Source organism: Bemisia tabaci, chromosome 6, assembly GCF_918797505.1.
Source record: "Bemisia tabaci chromosome 6, PGI_BMITA_v3".
Lineage (NCBI taxonomy): Eukaryota > Metazoa > Arthropoda > Insecta > Hemiptera > Aleyrodidae > Bemisia > Bemisia tabaci.
In genome coordinates this window covers 16,057,896-16,084,378 of record NC_092798.1, presented here as the reverse complement: position 1 = coordinate 16,084,378, position 26,483 = coordinate 16,057,896, and the positions used below count along the sequence as shown (strand labels likewise).

The following is a 26,483-nucleotide window of genomic DNA, read 5'->3' as shown; positions in this document are numbered from 1 at the left end:
ACTCAATTGACAATTAGACACATTATTTTAACTAAACAAACATTAACAATGTAGTAATGAATAAAATATCGCACAATTCGTTTTCACTTCTTCTTCTTCTCTCAGTGGGTCCTAGAGGTACAAGTACCATAGGTACTTGGTACTGGGAAAAATATTGATTAACTCAATATTTTTCCCAACTTCGTAAGTGGGATTTTTCCCTGGGACAAATCTCGTGAAACGGCTCGTGGAGACAAGGCCTAAGGAAAAATCGTAATTTCAGCTTCACAACATATTGATGATACATACATTATTCTTTGAGCTCGGGGTACCTACTCATTATTATCTTCAAATAATCCATAATTTGCACTTCTACCCAAGTAGAATTTCTCAACGGAAAAATCGCTATATATTGCGATTTTATCGGCGATAAAATCGCCAGGATCATCAACATCTGAGCGATTATCCTCGATTTTATCGCCCGACAGTTTATCGCGATATTTTCGAAATAAAAATCGCCATAATCGCGATTTTTAATGCGATAATATCTCGATATATTGCCACCGATATAATCGCGATCACCAACCGATAAAATCGCTATTTATCGCGATCAGTGCTACTTGGGTAAGAAAAACACTAAATTCCTCCTTTTATGAATAGAGGATTTGAAGAAGTCTGATCTGAATGAATTTCGTGGTTTAAGTGGTATCATCGATTCAAGTGAAGAAGAGGATACCCTCGGTTCATAAATCGAAAAATTATTAAAGAAGAGGATACGACAAAATGATCTGATGAACTAAAATACATGTGTTTTGAATGGGAATTGCCGCCAGATAACGTCACCAGGCGGTACATTTTCTCAATTTTAAATCCATTTTTAATACTTTTTTCCACCCTGGTAAACATTTTCGATTAGGAGCTACGTTTCAAAAATACCATAGGAGTTCTTATAGCCGACTGAAGAAGGCGATAGAAAATCATATAGCTGGCTGTAGAAGTGGAAAAAATCATACGGCCGGGCTACACGAAGCGATAAAAAATTAATACAGCCGGGCTATAGTTCCTATCGCCGGGCTTTACACTTTATCGCCTGGCTGTTGCTTTTTCGCCATCGGCTATAAAAGGCTATAAGAAATTGTGTAGAAATTCGTGTGCTTTGTAAATCCTTAAGTTTGTACGGAATCACCTTAATATTTACAAAACACACATTATATTTTCCTTTAATACATATTTTTTTTCATCAATTAAAATGAGAATAATCCATACAGAGTGTGCAAACATTTCAAAGTCATGAGTTGAAAAACGCTGACTCCACGAGATTAAATATTAGAGCCTAACACAAAGCGGAGCGGCGGCGCACTGGCGCCTACAAACCTAACAGGGATACTTCACGCATTGCGCAATGCGTGAAGTATCCCTGTTAGGTTTGTAGGCGCCAATGCGCGTTTCGCGCTGGCTGCCCGCCCGCGCCGCGCCGCAGCGTACCACGGCGCTTGAAGCAACTATTTCACACCAGAGGTATTGCACAGTATCATACGAAATTGCAGGCGCTCCAACATGTTAGGAATGGCAGGCATCCTTCAAAAGTACGGAGCTTTCCTCGCAAAATAAATCAAGATACTACGGCCCAAAAAGAGAGCGGTAGTCCAAAAACTCACTAAGTCCTAGCATCCGTAATTAGTAACGTTTAGCATACATTTTATCGCCAGGCTGTTGCTTACTCGCCATCGGCTATAAAAGGCCATAAGAAATTGTGTTGCCGGCTATAGAAGCTATTGGAAATCTTACAGCCGGCTGTAGGTCTATGGTATTTTGGAACACAGATTCTACTGCCAATTTTCACCAGGGCATGCCAGAAAGAAATTGAATAAATTATTGAGAAATTAATTCCTTAGCTTTCTCAGATAAATAATAATAAAAAAAAGAAGAAAAAAAAATCTGCGTGCAAAGTCTCCATTGTGTATATATGTACATTTTACTTTCAAATTCGGCTGAGAAAACAGAATATGCCCAGGTTATGAACCCACCCTAGTGTAACGTTTTAAGAAGGAAAATGATCTAAGTTGTCCCAAAAAATTGTGACACTGACCTACAACCAGGGCCGGATTTACCTACTTTTCGGCCATGGGCCACCTGTATTTTGCCGCCCCCTTCTCATTCGTTTTGAAACATCAATAAAAACCATCAAGTGAACGTGCTGGAGGGGTGGGGGAGGGGTTATGCATAAGACGCGTTTGCGTGTTGGGCAAAATTTTTTGTGAAAGCCTCAACACTAGCAACATTTCACGGAACTTTGCGCGAAAGTTAAGTTTTGTAAACTTATCTCTATGTGGACAAGGCCTTCCATTTCTAAGAAATGAACAAAAAAATTATGAAAGAACAAATATAAATGTGATTGAATAATTTTAACTTCCGCCGCCGCGCTGACCGCAGTGTGTTTGACGCAATGCGTGAAGTATTCATGCAGTCTTGTAGGCGCTATGCGTATCACGCTGACTGCACTGTATTTGACGCAATGCGTGAAGTATTCATGCAGTCTTGTAGGCGCTAATATGTGTTACATGCCGACCGCCGCGCGTCGTGTCGAGGGCTTCCTCCTTTTCATCTCAAGTCCTCGTCATCATTGCTCTCTGCACCGTGCCGCTCCAGGCCAAATTGCTGTTTGGTTTCTCTCTTAACTCGACTAATTAAAGGTACTGTCTCTTGTATCACCGAAAGACAACAAAATTAGACATTACTATACACTCAGAAGATGAGAGATTTTGTCGCCTTTTCTCGTTTTCTGAATCCGATTTTTTTTATACCTATATTTGAATAAAATTGCCGCCCCCTAAATTTGCCGCCATGGGCCGCGGCCCATGTGGCCACCCCCTAAATCCGGCCCTGCTTACAACCGAGGGCCGAGTGCATATGAACATGTTACCTTAGTGATAATTTTGAGAATTGAAGAGAATTAACTCTAGCTGTTATTCCTCCATTTAAATAAAATAAAATTATCGATTATAGGTAGGGCAAGCTGCCTCACCAAGAATCGATTGTTTTACATTCATTTAAATCGAGGCAAAACAGTGATGCCAACTTTCACGAATCCTCACTGGTTACCATCTCGGGCGAAAGGCGATGACATTATTTGACGGAATTTATCGATGTGCACGTCTGCACGTGCCAAATAAATTCTCCACGTCGACATTAAAACAGTTTGCTGTATAGAGTTAGGTGTAGCTACACATGTCTATAGAAACAAGCGTGGCGAACATCTCACTTGATGTTTTTGGACGATTTTTCGCGTGAAATCCAGATATACCATCCATTTCCACCTTAATCAAAATTAGATACAAAATTTGATTCTGTGGGCAGGTCGACGAAAATTTTTCCCCGGAAATTCACTTTTCACCAAGACAAACGTAATTGATTTTTTCGAAAAAGTTCAACTGATCGGGAGTAAGGAATATACCGAAAAAAATAATATGCTGTTTTAGCATCTAGGATGTCAAAAATGTGTCTGGTAATCCCAATATGCTGCCTTTACTGCCCCCGCAGTTGAATTTGCATTCACAGGATGTAAAATTAACTGCGGGGGCAGTAAAGGCAGCATCTTGGGATCACCAGACACATTTTTGACATCCTAGATGCTAAGAAAGCATATTATTTTTTTCGGTGATAGTATTTGGCACCAGAAAATTTTCTCAAAACATCTATCAATTTGCGATGATGAGATAGGCCTATACGTCACATGAAAATTGAGTTCATATTTATTACAGTGGCAAGGCGTGAAACATCGAATATCGATGTTTCGCCTTTTGAAGCTATGGTAAATAATTGATTATTAAGGTGTTCGTTGCGAACACCCTATCTATCGATCCTTTTTCGTAGGTTTAAATGGCAGATCAATCGATACATCGCAAAACTCACTGTGCATCTCGGAAGAAAAAAATAACTTACCGAGGGAATCAAAGGTCAGATTTCGAATGCAATAATTGGGTGACTGGTCAATATATATGAGATCACTAGCAGTTGGAAGGCTGAACCGGTTGTCCCTCATCTGCAGTCGCCCCTTCTTGTTTAGCTTTACTTCAGCTGCTCCATCATATTTTTCTTTGATGAAATCGCCTGTAACAAAATTTCAAAGATTTTGGAAGTGAGACAAATTGAAAAAAAAGTTCATACGGCGTTGCTAAATTTGCAAAGCATTTGTTATATCCTCATGAAAATATATTCTCATGGATATTCGCCAGAAATTGGTCAGTGAGTTAATTCATTCGTCGGTTAGCGGATGGATTGCATTTAAAATTAGTAATTAAAATAGGGTAAGGTTTGTCGAATGGTTGTTGTTAATGACTAAATGAGAGGCTTGTAGGAAAAAGAGCATAAATGCAGCTCTTGCTATTTCAAGATATAAGCGTTTAAGATTTAAAAATTACATAGGGCCTGATGGCGGAAAGAAAGTTCAAACTCACTTTCTGATGCTTAAAAATTCGATTTTCGCGGTGAATTTTCCACAGAATATGAATTAAGAATAGTTTTGGTTGAAATCATTAATATCGCATTTTTTCAAAAACTGCACTAATCCCACTTGTCTTCCAAGTCCCTCAAATCTGATAGTTAAATTAGAATTTATTTGATTAATTTTTATAAAACTTAATTCATTCACAGACTCTATGACGAATAACAATAAGATTACCAATCAGATAAAAAAATTCAAAAATATTTATGATTTTATTTTGATTTAAAAATTATAATTTAAGATAAATATGGACGTATTTCTACCAAACGGACCTAAGCGCCATAGGGTGAGGAAGGTAGAGGGGGGCTTGGATTGGCGGTGGTATCGGCCGTCCGGCTTATTCCGTCCTATACTCGCAATGCTTTTCCATGGCGCTTAGGTCCGTTTGACAGAACGCGCTATCCGGGATTCTAAATTCCTCAAAAGGAACTCAAAGTGGCGCTTAGTTCCGTTTGATAGAAATACGTCCATATATTAATAACAATTTAAATATGAGAAAAATTATCTGTTGGCGTGATTTCCAGAATTTTGGCTGGCCAGTCCGCGGTGTACCATGCCATGAGTTCCCCAATGCCGAGAGGTGCTTTTTAAGAATCAGTCAGAAAGATTAGTTACTCATTGCAAAATGAAGCCCGATAAGATAAATTCGATTTGATATTCAAGCTGAACCAACTACGCAAAGCTTCGGGAATGGACGATGTCGAGGAAGAGTCAGGGAAGGGCAGGAAAACGGATATGAGATATTTCGACGGGTGTTTGATGAAGACGCAGGTTGGGTTGCATACCTCCCGGGGCGTTCGACAGCGCGGGCCCGCCCTTTCCCGCCCCACAGCTCGCTACGACGGACTGATTTATTTATTTATTCAGTTTATACTTCAACTTCCCGTCCGGTTCGACATTCACTTCGATGCAGTTTGCGCTGGGAAAATGAATTTATTGAAATAGGGCTCCTGCAAACCGTTGAGCTGAGGCGCTCAAAGCTCGAAGTATGTGATGGTAATACATCGTATTTGATACATCGAACAGCGAGCCGATTATTGAGACTGATAGACAAAGCGATAGACGAAGAAGACATAGGGAGTATAGAGCGATCCTATTGGTTGACATGGTTGGTTCTTATAGACTAAGGATGAAAATGATGGACTAACTGTCGGGTCTTTGGTGAGTTGCCGTTAGTTAGTCCATTACCTACCTCCTATGTCCATTGCCACCACCCGCTTCCACCAATAGGATCCCTCCAAATTTCTTTTGTCGTCTCGCTTAGCTGTTATCAGTTTCAAATCGCCTGCAGTGAGATCGTATCGATATCGATCGTTCAACATGTAAACATATCTTAAAAAGTCAATCGAGTAAACTCAGGAACGGGTTTCTTGTGATAGATTTTGGATTACTGTGAGTGCAAAATGACAATAAAAAGTGACATTCTTAGGAATTTTCTCATTTCCAGCTTTTCCAGCTCAAATTCTAAAATTTTTATTAGAGGTTATGTTCTATTTTTATGAACCAAACGATACATCGAACCACTATCGAATACGATTCATATGGTATCTGGTAACGAGACACAAGCTGAAAATCGAGGTGGTCGATGCAAGAAAGCCCTCAGGGCTCTGAGGGCCTCCATGCGGAATGGAGATGTTGCATGTGTGAGGAATTTGCGATTTGACTGTTGATTCATATGTAAAAGTTCGCGAGAAACACGGTGGTGCTACTGGTTTTTTTCTGAAATCAACTCCCAAGCTAAAAAAAGCTCTCAAGTTAAGGCCAAAATGGAGGGGATATCCCACCCTACCCTGAGAGTCCACCTCTACATCAAAACAAACTCTCCATGCGAAGATAGGGAGCAAATACATTGGCAGGGTTGTCGTGATTTCAGTTTTAGAGCTCCCAAATAAAGTGGCAGCCCTGTCTATGTACCTATTTGCTCCCTATCTATGCATGGAGAGTTTGTTTTGATGTAGAGGTGGACTCGTGGGGTGGAATATCCCCTCCATTTTGGCCTCAACTTGAAAGCTTTTTTGAGCTTGGGTTTGATTTAGAGAAAACCAATGGCACCACGCGTTTCTCGTGAACTTTTACATAAGAATCAATGGTCAATCGCAAATTCCTCACACATGCAACACTCCATTTCAAACTTTTTCGTTTCAAATTTTCGAAGATATTAACATTCAAAGTTTCCGAATTTCGTCCGACTTTCCAATCGACTCGTTCTACTGTGCGTTGCGTCGCCGTAGTCACGTACCGTGGCCGTAACCTCGTGCTTTTTTGCGATTTGGAGTTGGCGAAAATTTAGTAACCCACGACGCTTTTCCGAAGTAATTATAGGCTTGCGCAATTGAAATTCCCCGTATCAGCCCCAACCAAATGAATCATGGGGATGAGTAGACATTTAGCGGGGGAGGGTTTTGAGTGTTGGATCTTGAGGTAAGCCGTAAATCAAGAAGGGAGGCTCCGGAAGGGAGCTTTATGAGCCCACCGGGAAAATGAGAGGCATAGTTTTTATTCACTGTCGCGGAGAAAGTTAGCAGCTTTCCTATTGAGAGACTTTTTTATCTCAAGCAATGTTGTCGGATCTTCTGAATATAATGTTTCTTGTAAAACGCTATGATTTTGATCAGTATTGTTTTCAGCACCCGTTCCTTCTGCATATTCCCATCAAGTTACTTTTATTGAGAGCAGGGCCGAATTTAGGATTTCAGCATCTTTAAGAAGGTTCAGTACACTGAAAAAAATATGGTAGATTTTACCGTGCTCTGACACATCGATACGAATATGGTAATAACACCAAATTCTATGGTATAGCGTTTACCATATTATGGTGTGCATCACTAGAGTTCTGGTAAAAATTAATATAATTCTGGTTATTTTCACTAAATAGTATCACCGTGCAAAAAATCAAGTAGACTTATAGTAGATGTTGCCATAATTTTTTCAGTGTGGTAATTAGAAGGGATCCGATCCAAGGTACCTCTCTCGATTTTTGATATTTCAACCCCACTTTTGCCGAGATTTGAAAAAAGATATTTGAGAAAACCGCAAAAAATTGCGATTTTTTTTCAAATTTCCCGCTATTTTCAGCATGCTCTGGCAGATGGTATGCGCATGTTATCAATACTTTGATACATGTTTCCAAACCAAAATTTTACGTACTTTCATTTTGGAAAAAACTTATTTTGCCGTCTGACGCACAAAGAACGAGTTATTAATGATTTTTGGACAAAAAATGAGATTTGGTAACGTTTTTTCAAGATGGCGGCTTTAGCGGCAAAAATCGGAGGTAGAAAAGTTCAGATTCGGATTCAGCGCTAAAAAACACGTGGGTAACATATGCCAGAAAGTTTTTCGCAAAATTTTCTAGCTAGGGCCCTTTTTTGGTTTAGATTGACTGGACTAACTCCACGGAGTATGTTCTCCTGCCTACCTTGATCATCGAAGGCGCAACGGACCGCGTTTAGCAGAGAGGGACCAAGCCACATCAGCTATTGTCAAAAACTGGGCAATCTAATTTTTTACAAGAGAACGTTTATGCGGATTTCTTTGAACATTTTAAGGGATTTGCTTCGTAGTAATGCAGATAATCTACTGAAACTTGCACAAAAATTTGCACAACCGTTTAAGCACTGAATCGCCCAACTGAATATGGCAACAGCTCATGTGGCTTGGTTCCTTTTTGCTTAACGTGGTCAAAATAAAAATGTGAGTAACATCCACAGCCACACCCTTTCGTTTCAATTCGATTTCTCCTGGGTGATTTCACGATAACAGGAATAGTTAAAATGTGAAATACCTTAGAAATAAAATTGCACCAATTTTAACAGGAATTCATTACCTCATTTTAAAGGTATTAAACTTCCTTTTTCCAGCTTTGGCACGCTCTATAATGATTCAGTGCAAAGTTAAAGTGATTGATAAATAAGCCATTGAATCAGGTATCAGCGCTTCCCGCGGGACTGCTGGAGGTCCACGCAAACATGGCGGCCCTGCCAAATTGTGTCGGTTACGTAACAGACACAGCGTAACCGACACTCAAAAATGTGAGATTAAAGATGATACAAAAGATGAAACTTGGCAATTCTTGAGTTATGACGTGGAATTAATGCTGCCTTAAAAGTTTTCTAAACTTTGGAGACTTTCTTTTAGTTAAAAACTATTAAATTAAGGTTTTTGCGTAGTGAGGAATTAGTGCTACACACGTAAAAATCACTGGTTTTCATAATAATTAAAGTTTTCATTGTAAAAAAAACTGACTTATCAGTAATGGTTTTGTCAAGAAGACTTCAGCGAACAATTTGATGGCAGTTTTGAAACTCCTGACTCCATCTGGCGAGATAAACACTGCACTTAATACAACTGCAAAAATGTGTTGCCAAATGTGGCGACACCTCTTTCTTATGACTTTTCTCGCTCAATAATAAACATTTCAGTTCAAACTGGCAATTTTCTTGAACACTAGAGTCTCTTTTCAGCAAATATTGCCAAAGAGTTCATGATCAGTACTGATATGTTACCGCAAATTGCTCTTTTGCTTCAAAATCGAGGTTGGCGACGCGTAACCGACCGGACATTTTCGGCCTTTAAAGTCTCATATTATTAATTATAATAATAATTCATCATATTTTTTAGCATGGATAGGTTCAGGGACATCATTCCTATTGATTAATTAATTTGGTTTTCAATCGTTTTGCCCTATGTCGTTCATAACCCACGGCGACACGACTATTCCTATTATCGTGAAATCTCCTGAATTTTCATTCAGAAGTTCAACTTGAATCCGGGATTCCCTTGTACACGTACGTCCCCCAATACATACATTTTTTTTCCCCAAGAGAAATTATTTTTTCAATAGATAACAAGAGATCATACATACATAGTTATTCCTAGTTAATCCCAAGTTATTCATAGTTATTCCCAATACATACATCGATGGTGATAGTATCAAACCACGAATCTAGGTTTGCGATGTTGCAAATCTCCTGTCATTTTGTACTTTTCTTAAAAATAAGAAAAAGCCAATCATCGTTTTTGCACAAAATTTCGCACTATTTTCTTCGTTCTTTCAAATATATTCTCTGAAAATTTCGGAGGAAACGTCCAGAGGATTTTTTTGCACAACGGGTGTGATCGGACATTTTTTAACATCGTAATACGAATCCGTGCTTTCGTAGTTTTGCCGTCGGGACCTTTCACGTGTTCACCATCTCGGTTAAGTACAAGATTTTTCCTCACAATCTGACGCCTGCAAATGAAATCGCACGTCTCAGGATATTGCCACGAGCCTATACCTTCTCGAGTGGCGTGGCGTGCTTTGCGATATATCGATTGATCCGCTATTTAAACGTATGGAAAAGGATCGATAGACAGGGTGTTCGCAGCGAACACCTTAATAATCGATCTTTTATCATGGCTTCAAATGGGGAAACATCGATACGTAATCGACGCCTCGCCACTCCCTTCTCATTTATTCATTTTTATTTATTTAAACACACAGGCCACGAATCCCTCCTCGCTCATAAATAACAAGAGAAGTGCTTATTGGACGTCAGACGAGGAGTGGAGGCAGAACCAACTTGAAACGTTTCAGAGGGGTCTGCAAGGGACTCCCAAATACTCACCCTGCGCGCTTTTAATCTTGGGGTAATCTCTGTGTGATTGGGGCTCAGCCCATGAAATCCGCCACATGACTCCCCCAACTCCCCCTAGAATGGTACGGCTGGGAAGTATCATGACCTTCAGACATTCAGTTTGTGCAAATGAGGTGAACACGAAAAAAGGGGAATGTTGCGTCGTTTTCACAACGAAAGAACTCAACCACATTTCAACGTTGCAACATTCAGGGTCGGACTGGCTCGCATCTGAGGGCGTAGACCCTTGGCTGGTTAAAGGGGCGTAATGTGATATTTCCTGGTAGGGCATTCCCTACGTGAAGAGGGATTCAGAAAATTTTGGCAAATCAGCACAAGTTTACGCTACTTTCAGGTTCAAAGTTTATTGATCAGACGGAGTAAAAATTGCAAAATTGAAGGTAAGCACTGCATTGAGAGCTCACGGTTCGCGTCATCGCGCCTTCAATTTTTCAGATGCAGCACGGACGTCCATCAAGTACGAATAGTTGTATCTCTGCGCCGTCGTTAACGCGCATCCTTTCCCTCGCTTTATTTCCATATTGTGTTTGTTTGCGTTTGTCTTATTTGTAATGTTGCTTCAAACTAGAGCAGAGCATTGCGAGTTCACGACTCACGGCATCGCGTCTTACATTTTTCATATGCAATGTGGACATCCATCTTGCGCGAATAGTTGTATCGCGTTTACATTTTAGATGTCTCTTATTTTTGAATTTCGAGATAAATTAAGGTTAAGTTTGCCCGAGCTATGCTATGGTATGTCCAAATCAATAGTCATTTGAAAAGGAGGAAATATGTTTAAAGGTCTCTTAAGAGGTCTATAAAGGATGCGTATGTCTAAAAATCGAACCGACCATCGCTTCTAAGGGAGTTACACATAGCGAATGAAGGAGGGGGATGATAAAGCGCCTGTATGTCAAGAAGAAGGTGAAAATTTCACAGAAAATTGTTTACGCTTCAGAAAGTAGTTCTTGGACCTCTGTTCACCACTATCATGCGTTAAAGCACCTTTCTTTACTCCTAACTCTCTCCTCTTCCGTTCATTTAAGAAATTTTTCTCACATATTCTCGGTCGTAATTTTTTTTCTTCTTATTTTGCTATCTGTAAGAGGGGCGCGTTTTCGGCGCGGAAAGGGGGCGTATCTGCCAATGGCAGATTGGCCTTATGGCCAGTCCGAGCCTGGCAACATTTCCAATCGGTAATTTGATTTATACGGGAATCGTTTGGCATTTCTCTCTGGAAACGATGATTTTTCTTTTTTGCTGAAATTGTCATTTGGCACAGGAACTCTATCATTTTTATACTTTTGAAGAGAAAAATCGAATTTTTTGAGACGATTTGCGATCAGGAATGAAGATACGCTCTTTCACTATATTGTTTGATTTAAACAGAAAGACTACGACACTTGAAAGCAGCTATTTTGAGTTTCGCTATAGGAGTTAGGAAACCGGGGTCACTCATTTACATCAAACTATAGCTTTGCCATTGTGCACTTTATGAAGTGAAGCACTGAAAAATGCGCGAATTTCTGACGTAGATTGTGAAGTTGGTTGCACTTTAAACTTTCTCCACGTGCTCAATGTGCTTTTTTAACCATTTTCCACGAGAAACTTTCGACGTGTTTCTGTCAAACGGAACTATGAGCAATAAGACATGAGCCCTGAGACCCATAGGAATATATGCATAACAGAGCTCACGTCATGGAGCACACAGTTCCGTTAGAAAAAAATACGTCCATTTGTTTTTTATCGCCCCAACAAAAGTTTGCAACATCCATCATTGCATGCATCTTGCCCATTTTAATCTTTGATATTGTGAAAGCGGCTTGTCGACAAATCTACAAAAAGAAATCCTTCGAGCTGATTATTGAAATTGATAGACAAAGCAGACAAAAGGGAGACATGGAGGGATCCTATTGGGGGAAGCGGGTGGTTGCAATGAACAAAGACGGTAGATAATAGACTAACTAGCGGCAACCCACGAGAGACCCTATATAGTTAGTCCAACCATTCCAACCGATCATGATCTCTCCACAGTCCCTATGTCTTCTTTGTCTATCGCTTTGTCTATCAATTTCAACAATCAGCCCGCTGTAGAAGAGGCTCGTCGAGAAAAATCCGGGAAAAGTGCAACATCCGCTATACTGCCGTGCTGGCGTGCTAGGGAAAAACGCCCTATGAACAATCGAGAGTTGCGAAATTTCCCCGGAAAAATATGTATTTTTGAGGAATGTTATGCATATTTTCCCTATGAAAGTTTTGAGATAATTTACATTAATTGCGTACAACAATTGTCCGACAATTTGGAGGAAAAATGTTCACATCTTTTCTTAAAAATTTGTATTTTATCTAAATCAATTTGGCTACGCCTGAAGGTTTATACGTCGTTTTTCCTTAGCGAGGCAGTATAGGAGGACGGCATCTCGCTCTATATAAACACGAGAGAGGAATTTCGCGATGAACAACCTAAATATTTCTTTGTCAATTTAGCGAGAGGAGGGGAGGGGGCGGAGGGGGATGCTCCGGTAAAGTTAGCGCAGAGGAGAAGATTAGAGCAGACAGGTAATTGATGTTGAAGAAAGAAAATTAATTGGACTCATTTCGGAGAGCTGACCGCGTGCTTACAAAAAAGGCAAATGGGGGAGGAGAGGGGGAGGAGAGGCGGGGATCAAGAGTAGAATAATTAATATCTCTAAAATATCGTTGATTTGATGCAGTTGCCTCTGGATGCTATTTAATTGACAATGAGCTTCATGTTGCGTCCGTTGTGTAATGGTAGAAGCGGGGAGTTGCCAAATATTGTGAAGATTCTTGAATTATTTGGATCGCACTCAGCAAAAAAGAATCAGCGCGATTACATTCTTGTAATAATGTTGCTTCTTCAAAATCATCTAAAAAAATCTCCCGGAACAACAAATGGATTGGCTTCTCACCAAAAAATTGCGTTACCTTAAAGAAGAATTATTGTGCAAATTTTAATACTGTACTTATTTTAGGTGTTTGTAAAAGGAAAGGAGAAGTTGCACCATTTTGAAAACACTGTAATCGCGCTGGTTCCTTTTTGCTGAATGCTATCCATTTGACGTGCAGAATATACCTTTAAAGGATAGATTTTTTAGCCGTGTGAGAAACGGAAAATAGAAAGGAAAGCTTGTTGCTTTCTCGGATCTTTTGTTAAAAGTTACGTTAAATTACACTGAAACTTCCTCAATGCTCTGGTGAACGTTTTAGACCATCTATGTCCCGTTGCACGATGGTCGTCATCACTGTCTGATCATTCCGTGGGTCATTACAGAATTAACGGTTGCCCCCTGCCGTTATTGAATCTGAGCTGCCTCTTTGCAGATAAGTGGTCTTTTCCAGCGATTGAAAAGTGGATATTGACATTAGTGCAGACAAATTTAGGATAATTAAGTAATTGATACTATCGTTTCGAGGAGTATTTCAGGAACATTTCGTCACGGAAACGCTCAGATTTATAATGCCGAACCATGAAAGATGACAGTTTAAAGTTTGTAGAGATAGTTTGGAGAAAAATCAATCCAAAGTTTAAATTCACGAGGTCCGCTAAAATTGGATTAATTCAACTTTAAAGTTTGTAACGGACAAAATGAATTGATTCAGTCGCAACTGTTTTTTTGGAATATATGAAAGGGTGTTTTCGCCACCAACTTAATCCAATTTTTTGAGCCGCCTTGAAAAAAATCGCTGTGTTGGAAAATTTTCCTTAAGAAGTAAAGCACCTTCCTCAGACAACGGGGACACTTCTTGAGAATGTGTGCGTCACGAACAGAACCTACAATTTTTCCCAGGCGGGAGGGCCCGTTTACATTACTCCATGGTTTTTTTTTCTACGTCGAGAAAGCACAGTTCTTCCCCAAAAATTGTGTTAAATTTTTTTTATGAGTTATTCGTTGTAAACAATTGATATCAGAGTTTGATGTAATTCACAGCGAGGGAAGATTTGTATAAAACAGTAGATAATCCTCGAACAGATAACTACTGCTACGATACACTGGAAAAAAAGTCGCTTGGATCCAGAGTCCAGACTCTTTAAAAACATTGACACGAAAAAATACTCTTAATTCATTCCGATTTTTCCTTGAACTGAAGACCCGAGCCTCTTGATTTAGGCGGATTTTCTTTTGATTCGAGCAAAAAGTCCGATTGAATCAAGAGTATTTTTTCTTGTCAATGTTTTTAAGAGTCTGGGACTCTAGATCCAAGCGACTTTTTTTTTCCAGTGAAGCAGTCATTTGGCCTACCTTGAAAACTGAAGGCGAAACAGAGACATGCGTGACCCTAATTTTTCTTGCGTGCGAATTACGCTCCTAAATTCTTGGCTCTTGTGACGTAAGGGCAACGCCGCCGTATTCAGGGATCCCGTGGCGTCCCGTAACTGATATCAGGGCTTCGACGGGGGCGCGAGGGTGGGGTTGCGGCCGTCCCTGGGGAATCCTTGCGCGCCGACTAGTCAGAACAAGATAAATGAACAAATATTTATTTCCCCTTGGAACAGCAGCGAGTGCCTCGATTTGCATCCCGATGTCTCGTCCGCTTCCGTGAGCGCATTACGCACTCTGTGTGGCGAGTGCGTGCCTACGTCACGTGGAAAAACGACGTATGAACATTCAGACGATGTCAAATTTTATCTGATAGGAATATTTTGGAATATTTGTGTTTTTTTCATTTTACGGAGAACTATTACCTGGGTTGCCACGAAATTTAGGAAATGAAATTCCCTGACATTTCCCTGATTTCCTCGACGCATTTTAATCAAATTCCCTGACAATTGAGGATATGCCATACGGCCAAAAAGAAATAATTTGAAATAGTTTCCGGGAAAAATTTTGTTGTTCTAGACGTCAAATCCATTCTAGATAGCGAATAAGGGTAAATTAACAAAGTTTCCCTGACATTTCCAGGGTTTTCTCGACATTTACAGGTATTTCGTGACATTTCCAGGTTATCCGTGGCATTTCCAGGTTTTCCGTGATTTTTTAAAATCCCCTGACATTCACATTTCCTGAACAATTCTCTGACATTTTCCGGTTCTCCTGGTATTCCTTGACTGTGGCAATTAAACTTGTTTTAAAAAGTAAATATTTTATCAGGAGAAAGTTGGCAACATTTCAAAGCTCTTACGACGTTTTTCCCTCGGTACGGCAGCTCTGGGCACACCGCTCGCAAACACGGTTTCTTTTTAATGGACCGCTCGCAACACGAAAGTCAAACACCATCGCACAGTGGATCGAGTCAATAGGAGAGGTCGGACAAAATTTGGAAACTTCAAGAGCTCATAACTCCGTTCATACAAAATTTCAAGGTTCTAAAAGTGGTTTCATAGGTTTCCTCGTGAAAATTTCTTCCACAAACACCCTTTTAAATTTAAATTGTGACGATATTTACATAAAAATTTGCAGTTTTACTCAAAAATTGTATGTTCGACCTCTCTGATTGACTCGATCCACTGTGCGTCGGCATGCTCATCTGTGTTTGCGCCCGAGTGCTTCTTGGAAGCTGTTTGAAGTGCTTCTAGATTACAGTTCGTTTTCATGAGAATAGTCTCGACCCGTTCTAGGCGAAGAAAAAAAAATGTTCAAAATACTTTTAAAACGCTGATTTAATAATGTTACTTTGAAAATATTAAAAAAGAAAAAAAAAATATATTTCTTCAGCCATCAAAAAAGCGAGGTGTCAAACTTATTTTAAAAATATTTTAACAAGATTTTCGAAATATTATCAATATGTTATATCAGGCTGTTGAGAATATTTTTTTTTTTTTAGAGAAGTCTCAATCTTTGAATGTTTAATGGCGAAAAGCCGAAATTTTAACAAAACGTAAAGAGCTTGCCTCTTAAATGTTAAAATTTCACGAATTGTCTAAGTATTCTGAAAAAATGCAAAAAATACCTGTTAATTTGACTCCTGTTCCTCTGAAATCACACCCCCCCTCTTTCCCTCTCTCCCCCTCTCCCCCTTCTGCGGGCTGATTATTGACATTATTGATAGACAAAGCTATAGACAAAGAAGACATAGGGAGTATGGAGCAATCCTATTGGTTGAAACGAGTGGTTCCTATAGACTAGACCAGACAGTCGGCCTCTTGTGGTGTAGAGGCTGTAGCGCTGGCCCTATGACTACGAGGTTCCGGGTTCGATTCCCGGCCAGGTGATCTGAGTTTGATGGTTTCAGGCAATAGTCACCTGGGGCTGGGTTAATAAGCATGGGATTAGCCGATAGGCTATTTGAAATTGGTAAAAAAAATAAATAAAAAAAAAAAAAAAAGGGAGGAAATGATAGACTAACTAAAGGGTCTCTTGTCGGTTGCCGTTAGTTAGTCTATTACTTACATCATTTGTCCATCGCAACCACTCGCTTTCACCAATAGGCTCCCTTCACATACCTCTTGTCTTCTTTGTCTACATCTTAGTCTATCAATTTGAATAATCGGCCCGCTGTCCTCTACCATCACGTTAAATTTTGACGTTGATTCTGCAAATTTGCACACCTGCAAGACTGTCTCAACCATTACGATTTTCGCTTTCGTTAGCATTTTAAGGAATTAAACTCTTTAACTTCATGTAGCATCAAGTTAGCTGAAGACGACAAACCGCGTTCAGGAGGAGCTCGCTTCATGGTGGCAATTCAATGCACGGATGAGGGAAAATTGGACGTATTACTGCCAAACGAAACTATGTGCATTATGACGTGAGCTCTGTTATACATGTATTCTTATGGGTCTCAGGGCTCATGCCTTAGTGCACATAGTTCTGTTTGGCAGAAATACGTCCAATTCGAGGCAACGCGAGGGTTGTGCGTGCTCCCGCGGCAGGTGTAGCTGGGGGTGCAAGAAAAATGCCCCTATCAGAGACCGGTGCCGGGAGCCTTTCTCCTTACTCATTTCGAGACGGCTGGATGGGGGTGGAACCCTTGATTTATGGCGGAAAAACTTATAATTCGCCGATAAATTCACGCTCGCGGCCGGTTGCAGCGCAGCTTCTGGCTGGTAACAAATCTTCGTCTGTTTCGATGATGCCAGGTTTTCGGAAGTTCGTCGCTTCCTCACGAGAGTTAATCGGAAACATAGATTTTTTATAAGGCCGCAATCACACGTTGAATGTGAGAGCTGAATGTGGCTTGAATGTGGAAGTCGTCGGCCCGATGCCTGAATTTTGTGCGTGACGCGCAAAACTCAGCACCGATTCTCAGCAACCATCGGACTAATGTTGCGGATTTGTCTGAGCTATTCGAATAGATATGACACGCACATCTGGATGAAAATAACTCGAATTTGCGAAATTTCAGCCGTTAGGCGATGAATGTTGACTTCCACATTCAGCTGCTAAATTCAGCGTGTGATTGCAGCATAAGCCAATCGACGACGTCAGTCAGGGTTCCCACCGAATTTAGAAAATTAAATTCCCTGACATTTCCCTGTTTCCCCTGACAAATATTGGGGAAATTTCCTGACGTCTCCCGGTTTTCCCTGACAAATATCGGGGAAATTCCCTGACAATTGAAGATATGCCAAATGGTAAAAAAGACATGATTGGACCAAGTTCATCAGAAAGGAGCCAACTCACATTTTGGAAAAAATTGAGTTAAGAATGTTGAGCTCCACTAGTATAATTCCCCGACCAAAAACTCAAGTCGAGAAAAAAAAAAAAAAAAAAAAAACATAGCCTGGGTTAAGGAGGGGTTAAAATTCGATTTCACATTGAGCCTTATGTAGAAATAAAACTTTAACCCCCTTTTTCTCAGTTTCGACTTTATTTGGGCTGGTTCCTTCCTGTTGAACTCGGTCCAATTATAAGTAGTTTTCGAGGAAACTTTGTCGTTCGAAATGTCATACCCATTCTAGAAAGCAAGTAAAGGCGACTTGGCAATTTTTCCCTGACATTTCCACGTTTTCCCTGACTTTTTAAAACTCCCCGACAAATCCCGGTTTACCCAGTATTCCCTGACTGTGGCAACCCTGGTCAGTCTTTAGATTTTCGGCTGCCTCCATTCGTAAACGCACCAAAACACAAGGGTTGCGTGAGGAGAGGCCTCATGCAGTCGGGATTGCTCCCCCTCTGGTTTTAAGATTTTCTGTTGCAGACTTTTCCTGGATCGAAACGAAGAGTGACGTTTCCAATTGCAAATGACTCTGTCTCTAAATTACGATGAGCTCATTGGATTAAAGGTCAAAAATTCACTCCTAACTCCATAATCTGCGTTGAAAATTTGGGGGCATTTTTGAACTTCCCGCTTCATGAGGTATATTATTAAAAATAGATAAATCGACGTAGATTAATCACCCCGGTTCTGCATTTAACAGCTTCCATTTTATTCTGCCGTGCTAGGGAAGCACGCCGTATGAACCTTCAGCCGTTGCCAAATTTCCATTTCTAAAACACGAATTTCCTGGTGACCCTGGTAGAAATTGGCAGTAGAATGTGTGTTCCAAAATACTATATACCTAAAGCCGTCTGTAAGATTTCCAATAGCTTCTATAGCCAGCTACACAATTTCTTATAGCCGTTTATAGCCGATGGCGATTAAGCAATAGCCAGGCGATAAAGTGTATGCTAAACGTTACTAATTACGGATGCTAGGACTTAGTGAGTTTTTGGAATACTGCTCTCTTTTTGGGCCGTAGTATCTTGATTTATTTTGCTAGGAAAGCTCCGTCTTTTGGATGGATGCCTGCCATTACTAGTATATTAGAGCGCCTTCAGTTTCGTATGATACTGTGCAATACCTCTGGTGTGAAATAGTTGCTTCAAGCGCCGTGGCAGGCGGGCAGCCAGCGCGAAACACGCATTGGCGCCTACAAACCTAACAGGGATACTTCACGCGTTGCGCAATGCGTGAAGTATCCCTGTTGGTTTGTAGGCGCCAGTGCGTCGCCGCTCCGCTTTGTGTTAGGCTCCAATATTTAATCTCGCGGAGTCAGCGTTATTCAACTCATGATTTTGAAATGTTTGCTCACTCTGTATGGACTATTCTCATTTTAATTGATGAAAAAAAAAATATATATGTTTCAAAGGAAAATATAATGTGTGTTTTGTAAATATTAAGGTAGTTCCGTATCAAACTTAATGATTTCCAAAGCACACGAATTTCTACACAATTTCTTATAGCTTCTTATAGCCAATGGCGATAAAGTGTAAAGCCCGGCGATAGGAACTATAGCCCGACTGTATACTTTTTTATAGCTTCGTATAGCCCGGCTATATGATTTGCTCCGCTTTCTACAGTCAGCTATATGATTTTCAATAGCCATCTTTAGTCGGCTATAAGAACTCCTATGGTATTTTGAAACACAGCTCCTATCGCCAATTTTTACCAGGGAAACTTATAATTATTTTGCTTCCAATTTTTCAGATATTATCGTTTGCAATTTCACCTAAAGTTCCTGAAAATTTCAAGGAAAAATATTCATAGCTTTCCTCTAAAAATAATGAACGCTTTATTGAAGGAAAGGTAAGTCTCGAATGTTTATACGACGTTCTTCCTTAGCACGGCAGTATTAGGTCCTAAAAACTTCATGAAACCGCAGATGGCTGGGCCAATCAAAGGTGAACTCTAGAGTGACCATACTCTCCCTTAGAAGGTACTTCATGTGATAAAGTACTCGAGATGCAGGCATCAAATCAAGTTCATCGATGTCAAAAACGCGTCACCGATGCGATGGACGGTGAATTTTCACGCAGGTGAGGTCACACTGCGGTTTCGTCCCACCGAAGAGGCTGGGGGTAACCGGAGACGTCTCAAAACGCGCTGGGGTAACAAGGGAGGAAAAAAAGACGCGGACAGCTCTTGTAGCACACCGACTCGCCGATAACGTTGCCAAATCACCTCCAACTCCCCCCCAAAAACGCAAAAAAACAAATATTCCACGACCGATCTGGTAACACCGCACAAGGTCCGCCAACGAGGCCGTCAAATCGCTGAAATCACGACACTATTCTACCGTACTAAGGAAAAACGCCGTATGAACATTCAAGAGTTGCCAAATTTCCCTCGATGAAAACATGGATTTTAGACAAAATTCATGCAAATTTTTCCTTCAAATTTTCAGATATTTTAGACTAAATTGCGTACAAAATTCTCTAGACATTTAGTAACATAATATTCACAATTTTCCTAGTAATTTCGGTTCTTATCGGAGAGAACTTGGCAACGTCTGAAGGCTCTTACGGCGTTCTTCCTGAGTGCGGCAGTATTCCACGAGAAAAAAATCGGTCGATCATGACGCTCTGGCAACCACGGACCGCGACGCTATGCGAAGGGTATCCCGTTTCAAAGCTCAATCACTGACTGCACATCGGGACACCCTCCGACCAATTGCACGGATTTGCAAGAACGATCTATCTGCTATCTCTTCCCCGAGCAGACGGGGGGGTTTTTCGCTCAAGTGCATCCAATTATTCGACGGGTCGTACACTCATCTCTCTCTTTTGCGCACCTCTTGCACCGGTGAGAGAGAGAAAGAAAGGAAGGGGTTCGACGGTCTCGTGACAGCTCCCTCTGTCCTTGTTTGACCCAGGTGCGCGAGCAGTCAGAAGTGACAGAATTTCAAGTTCAGGGCTCGTCTCAGTTATGTGGGCTCTCTTTACGGTTATTGCCGTCTTGAGAAGCTGCGTAAATGCGTTTCATTGTTGCAATTTTGTCGGAATACTTTCGTCGGGGAAATAACTTTCATGAGAATGAAAGGGTTGAAGGTTTCTCTCCCGAGCAGAAAGATTTTCTCCGAAGAGAAAAGTATCAGCAGTCATATCGCCTAGCCTGATTCCCACCCTCCTATTTTTTTTTAGTAAATTACCGAGAAAGCCTGAAAAATGGTTGGAAAATATTATCTCATTGGAACAAAGAATGTTTATATATTACTAGGGGGCCCTGCCCCCTGACCGCTACGCGGCCCAACCCCAGGGAGGGCGCCTCGCGGGCCCTTTACGCATATGTATAGGCAAATGTATGTTCTTCAATTTTAATACACCATTTTGTGTTCGAGCTGCATCGATTTCAAAATTTTTAACGTAACACTCAGATTTGTAAATGATGAGGAATAGCTGGATGTACATAATCTCACAGTCCACTTACTGGAGAGATTTTCATTTATTATGTCATTATTAAATACTTAATTTAAAACAAAAAAATCGGATTTCGACCGTTAAGAGTTAATGATATTTGGTCCGTCCCGACGCGACGCAGCGCCTGCCTTCTCACTTTGTATGTGCTGTTTATCTGCTGTAAATATTAATAGAAATTCAGCAATCAAGTAAATTGACCAATGCCACAAATCGAAGCCGGAAGAATGCAGGAAAAATTGAGTTGAACCTTATACCTTGGACCTTGAACCCTGAGCGTTGCGCCGTTCCTCAACTCTTCGAATGAGGAGCCCTTCACGAGCTTTTCCATTGTTTTATTGTTTATTCGAGTCACTCAGGTAGAATCCCACACCTCGACGTTTCTAGCGGAAACGACATATCGACGGTGAAACTACCAAACCACGTATCTCGTTTGCGGTGTTTAAAAATCTACGCTCACATTTTATTTTTTTGAAGTATAGACCAAATCAATATCATTCCTTGAAATTTTCACGGAATTTTCTCCGCACAAAGAGGAAAAATCACAGAAATTTTCAAGACTGGATTTTAGGTAGTTTTTCATTTAAAAAATAAAGTATGACAGGAAGTCTGCGACGTCGCAAACCGAGATACGTAATTTGGTAGTTTCACTGTCGATATCTCTCACGCTATTAACATTGGACTTAAGTGACATGAGCTTTAAAAGCTCTACAGCATTAAAAGTTCGGGGTTTCATAATTTTTTGCACATCCACATCTACTACAGATGACATACATGTAAAGATAATCCTTATCGGTCCGGCAGTTCGTCAGAAATAGTGCTTCCAAGATTTTGCTTGTAGCTGTATAATATAGAAAACTATGTTTATTTTATAAAACTGAGCTTGGTACCCCCCCCCCCCCTCATTTACGTAACACTTGAACGGCAAATAACGCGGTCTGCCGGGATAGAGCATCGAATTTCGAAGCGAAGACGATACTTGGGGGCTATGCCCCCTGGCCGCTACGCGGCTAGGCCCGCGTCGACAAAGGAACGACCAAAAAAAATGAAAAGATTTTCATACCCGATTCTCATTTATTCAATCTCCCTCTGGCCGGGAGCAACTGGACCAATAAGAATCGAATGAAAAAATCGGCATTTATTTCAAACTTCACGCCAAGACTTACACAAAACGGAAGGGAGTGTTTCGTCGCTTTTGGATAGTCTGTAGCAAAGCAGCATACCTCCGATTCACTTACCCTACTAACAGACCAAGATTCAACATTTCCCGCTTACTTCAATTTTCCGCTAAATTTGAAATTCCCACCATTTCCCATTGGCGGGAATTTCAAATTTTGCCCCCCTTTCTAAGCTTTCTGAACGCTTCCGTGAAACAGGGGAACACGGCGCACAGTGGATCGAGTCGATCGGAGAGGACGGACAAAATTTGGAAACTTTGAACGCTTATAACTCCATTTATACAAAACTTTGAGGCTCTAAAAGTGGTTCCATCGGTTCCCTCGTGAACTTATCTTCTGAAACCAACCCTTAAGATTTAAAATGTGACGAAATAAACATCAAGATTTGCAGTTTTAGTAAAAAATTTCATGTCCGACCTCTCGAATTGACTCGATCCACTGTGCGGCGGCCGGTCCAGAACAAATGGACGTATTCCTGTCGAACGGATCTATGTACATTATGACGTGAGCCCTGCCATGCATACATTCTTATGGGTCTCAGGGCTCACGTCATAATGCATATAGTTCCGTTCGGCAGAAATACGTCCAAATGAGCCGGCTGAAATTGAGCAACTTGGATGCGCTGCACAATGGGCCGCCGACGAGGACGAGGAATGCCGAGGAATAAAAACTCGAAAACATAATAGAAAACATAATACGACAAAAGGATCGGTCCATATCGGAACCAAACACGCCCTTTTTCGGATGACCCCCAGATTCCGTAAGATTACGCGCGTGCCAGGGTCCATGAAAAGACGCACACGCTCGGTTTCAGCGGCCACCGACTCAAAGGAACCTCGACAGCCGCGAAGCACGCGTCGGCACGTCACTCCGTCTGCTGTGCTGCTGAAGAACGCCGTATGAGCATTCGGGGGTTGTCAAATTTCTCTGATAAATTATTTATTTTTCAAGAGGTTACGAATACTTTTTCCTTGAAATTTTCAGACGCACAAACACTGGATTAAATGGATCGCATTTAGCAAAGAGGAACCACCAAGATTATGGTGTTTTCAAAATCGTGCAACTTCATTTTTTTTTTTTTTTTAATAAATACGCAATATATTTACAGTATTCAACTTTACAAAATTATTTTCCTTTAATATTAACTAGAGTGACTGTATAGCGAGAGTATAGACAGGTATGAAACTCCGAAAATCCATCAGGCCTTCACCGATGCCTCCACGAGTGAAATTAGGGCCCAGAAATGCAGCCAACCTATGGATTTCAATTATCCGGAGCAATTTATTAATACAGTAGTTACGGACCATCGTTTATAAAGCGCACGTATTTGACTAAGTTTTTGCATAGATTTACTCATTTTTGCGGAAGGACGCTCATTCATGTACATCCTTAGCCAACTTGGTTAGAATTGGAATCTGCACACTGGCAGTGAAATTTTGTGCGTTAAAAGTTGGTTAGAAGGGTGGCTGCACTTTTGGGCCCTAAGCCCTCCATGAAGCGATCTATCCATACTGTCGCTATACAGGTACTGTAATATTAACAAATTTTTAGTGGGAAGCAAAAACTATTTGCTATTCTGGGAGATTTTTTTGATAATTATAAATATGCAACATTTTCACAACATTGTGATCGCGCTGGTTCCCTTTGGCTGAATACGATCCAAATTGCCTGATAAAAATTTTGCTGGTCCTTTCCCGTGCTTAAAAGTACCAAGGACAAGTCTCAACTGCACTCAAGTCCGGTTTAGCGCTTCTGATTGGACCGTGGTGCGGTTTGGGCTCATCGATGGATGTTGTGATTCCATGAAAAAGAGCTGACAAAATTTCGCCATAGGGGCCGGGGCCTCTTGAGTAAAACGTAAGGCTATTCAACAGAAATTTTGAAATCTTTTCCCTTGCACATTTCCATTGTAAGGCATCCTCAAATTTTCCAGGAAATGACGGAAAAAACTTGAAAAATAGCTGGAAAAATTATTCGTTGGTTTTTCCCCCCAAAGAATGAGAGGCTTACGAAGACTGGACTTGACCCCCGCTTTCCCCAGATTTTTGCCTACCGTTTTTACGCTTCTTATTCTTGCGCTGTCGAAAATTTGCGCTTTTAGGTAGTATCCGTGATAGACAAAGTGAAAGGTAAAGAAGACAAGAAAAATGGAGCCATTCTAATGGTTGAAACGGGTGGTCGATACAGAGTAAGGGGGCAAATGATGGACCGATTACAAGGTTCCTTATGGTTTGCCGTTAGTTAGGTATAGGTAGTCTATTACTTATCTCGCAAAGAAACAACTTAAATCGGGACTAAGGCCGCAAATAATAAAAAGAACACATAAAATATTTATTAAATATTCATTTGTATTATTTGCGGCCTTAGTCCCGATTTAAGTTGTTTCTTTGTCAGTGTTTCGGGCCGATTAAGTTGTTTCTTTTACTTATCTCGTTTGTCCATTGCAACCGCCAGCTTCCGCCAACAGGATCGTTCCATTATACCTTTTGTCCTCTTTGTCTATACTGCTTTGTCTATTACTTTCAATAATCAGCCTGCTGGGCTTCCGCCACATTTGGGGAAGAATGCGATCCTTGGTATGGTATCCTTCGTATCTTTTAGTTTCCGGCTGGCTCTAATTAATTTCCGCCGATACAAAAGAACGCCAATCTTCGTCACTTCTCTAATGTAAAAGCTTATCTCAATTTCTATGTAAGCCTTGTTTTACATAAGAATACATGCTTCTCGGGGCTCATGCAGAAATCGAGATACGCCCTTACAAGAGAGGGGCGACGTCTTGCCAACTGTCGGTTCCCCAGAGGAGGCTTTCCGGTGCGACGCAAGGTTGTCAAATTGTGCAAAATAAGTGCATACATTACATGGGTTTAAATGGGGGAAGGTGCTGATTTTTCAGCACAATCTGTCAACTTTGGTACGACGGCAATAGGTAAAGTCGTGTTTTGAGGATTGAATCTTTACATTCGTAAAAAATATTGGACTCCATGAAGCTATCTCCGTGAAGGCTATAATATTGTCAAAAGAGGGATCGACGGTGCAAGGTAACTACAAAAACGCATATCTCGTTTGCTGATGTGTGTTTCAAACTCTCGGTTCCCATCTTGTTTGATCCAAGTAGAGCGAACCATTACTATGGCTCGATTTTCAAAAAATATTCTTCGCGCTGACAAGAAAGATCAGGATAATCAGCGATAAATTTCGATGCGTATTTTTCCATTAAGAGAATAAAGTTTGATAGGAAATGTGCAGCGTCGTAAGCCGAGATACAGGTTTTGTGCAGTTGCACCATCGGCGCGTGCAAACCGCAAAGCTCAGCAAAAGAATTCCGTTCAAAAGGATTACGCTATTAATTGAATAACATTTTGCAATAAAGGAACCACTACATTTGGCTCTCCCATAAACGCACATATCTGTATAGGGAAACCGATGGCATGCATTCTGTTCCTGAAACGGACCAGAAATAGTGAAATAGTGATACCTTATCGCAAAATTTGATCAAATTGGACGTCATTTTGCTATTAGGAACTACGATTTCTGGCTCAGTTCAAAAACAACGTATGTACTTTTAGTTTCCCTTTGCTCATAAGTGTTTTTACAAATGAGTTGGTAATTGTAGTTCCTACTTGCAAAATGCAGTCCAATTGGCTGTTAAAATGGATTAAATTTTGCAATAAGGAGCCACTATTTCCGGCTCATTTTAGAAATAGCATAAGTGCCATTAATTTCCCCACGCAGATACGTGCTTTTATGGAAGAAACAGAGATAGCGGTTCCTCATTGCAAAATGTAATTCAAATAACTCTCTATTTGTATCTCAGGGGGGTTTATAATTTGAAACTATGATTTTGATTAATTTTGCAATATGGAACCAAAAGTAGCCCCCCCCCATAAAAGCACATATCTGCATAGGGAAACCAATGGCATGCATGCTGTGCCTGAAACGGACCAGAAATATGGATTCCTTATTGCAAAAATGGATCCATTTAAGGTTCATCGTAATATTAATTTTGTACATGCGCCAAAAACTATACATACTGCCCAATGTGCTCGGGGGAAGTTTTATCGTTCTCAATTTTAAATTTTACACAGATCCAACTCCTCCAACTTGACCTAGGTACTCTAATTGTAAA

General features: G+C 40.6%; 1 protein-coding gene across 2 annotated transcripts in view; it reads right to left on the bottom strand.

Moving 5' to 3' along the window:
- The window catches only part of LOC109036796 (protein Wnt-5b), a 135,804-nt gene that overhangs the window by 2,447 nt on the left and 106,874 nt on the right, over positions 1-26,483 (bottom strand). For both annotated transcript variants that reach the window (XM_072301221.1, XM_072301220.1), the window contains one exon: positions 3,922-4,089. In XM_072301221.1, the coding sequence (XP_072157322.1) occupies positions 3,922-4,089 (168 nt within the window). The remainder of the gene's footprint in view (positions 1-3,921; positions 4,090-26,483) is intronic.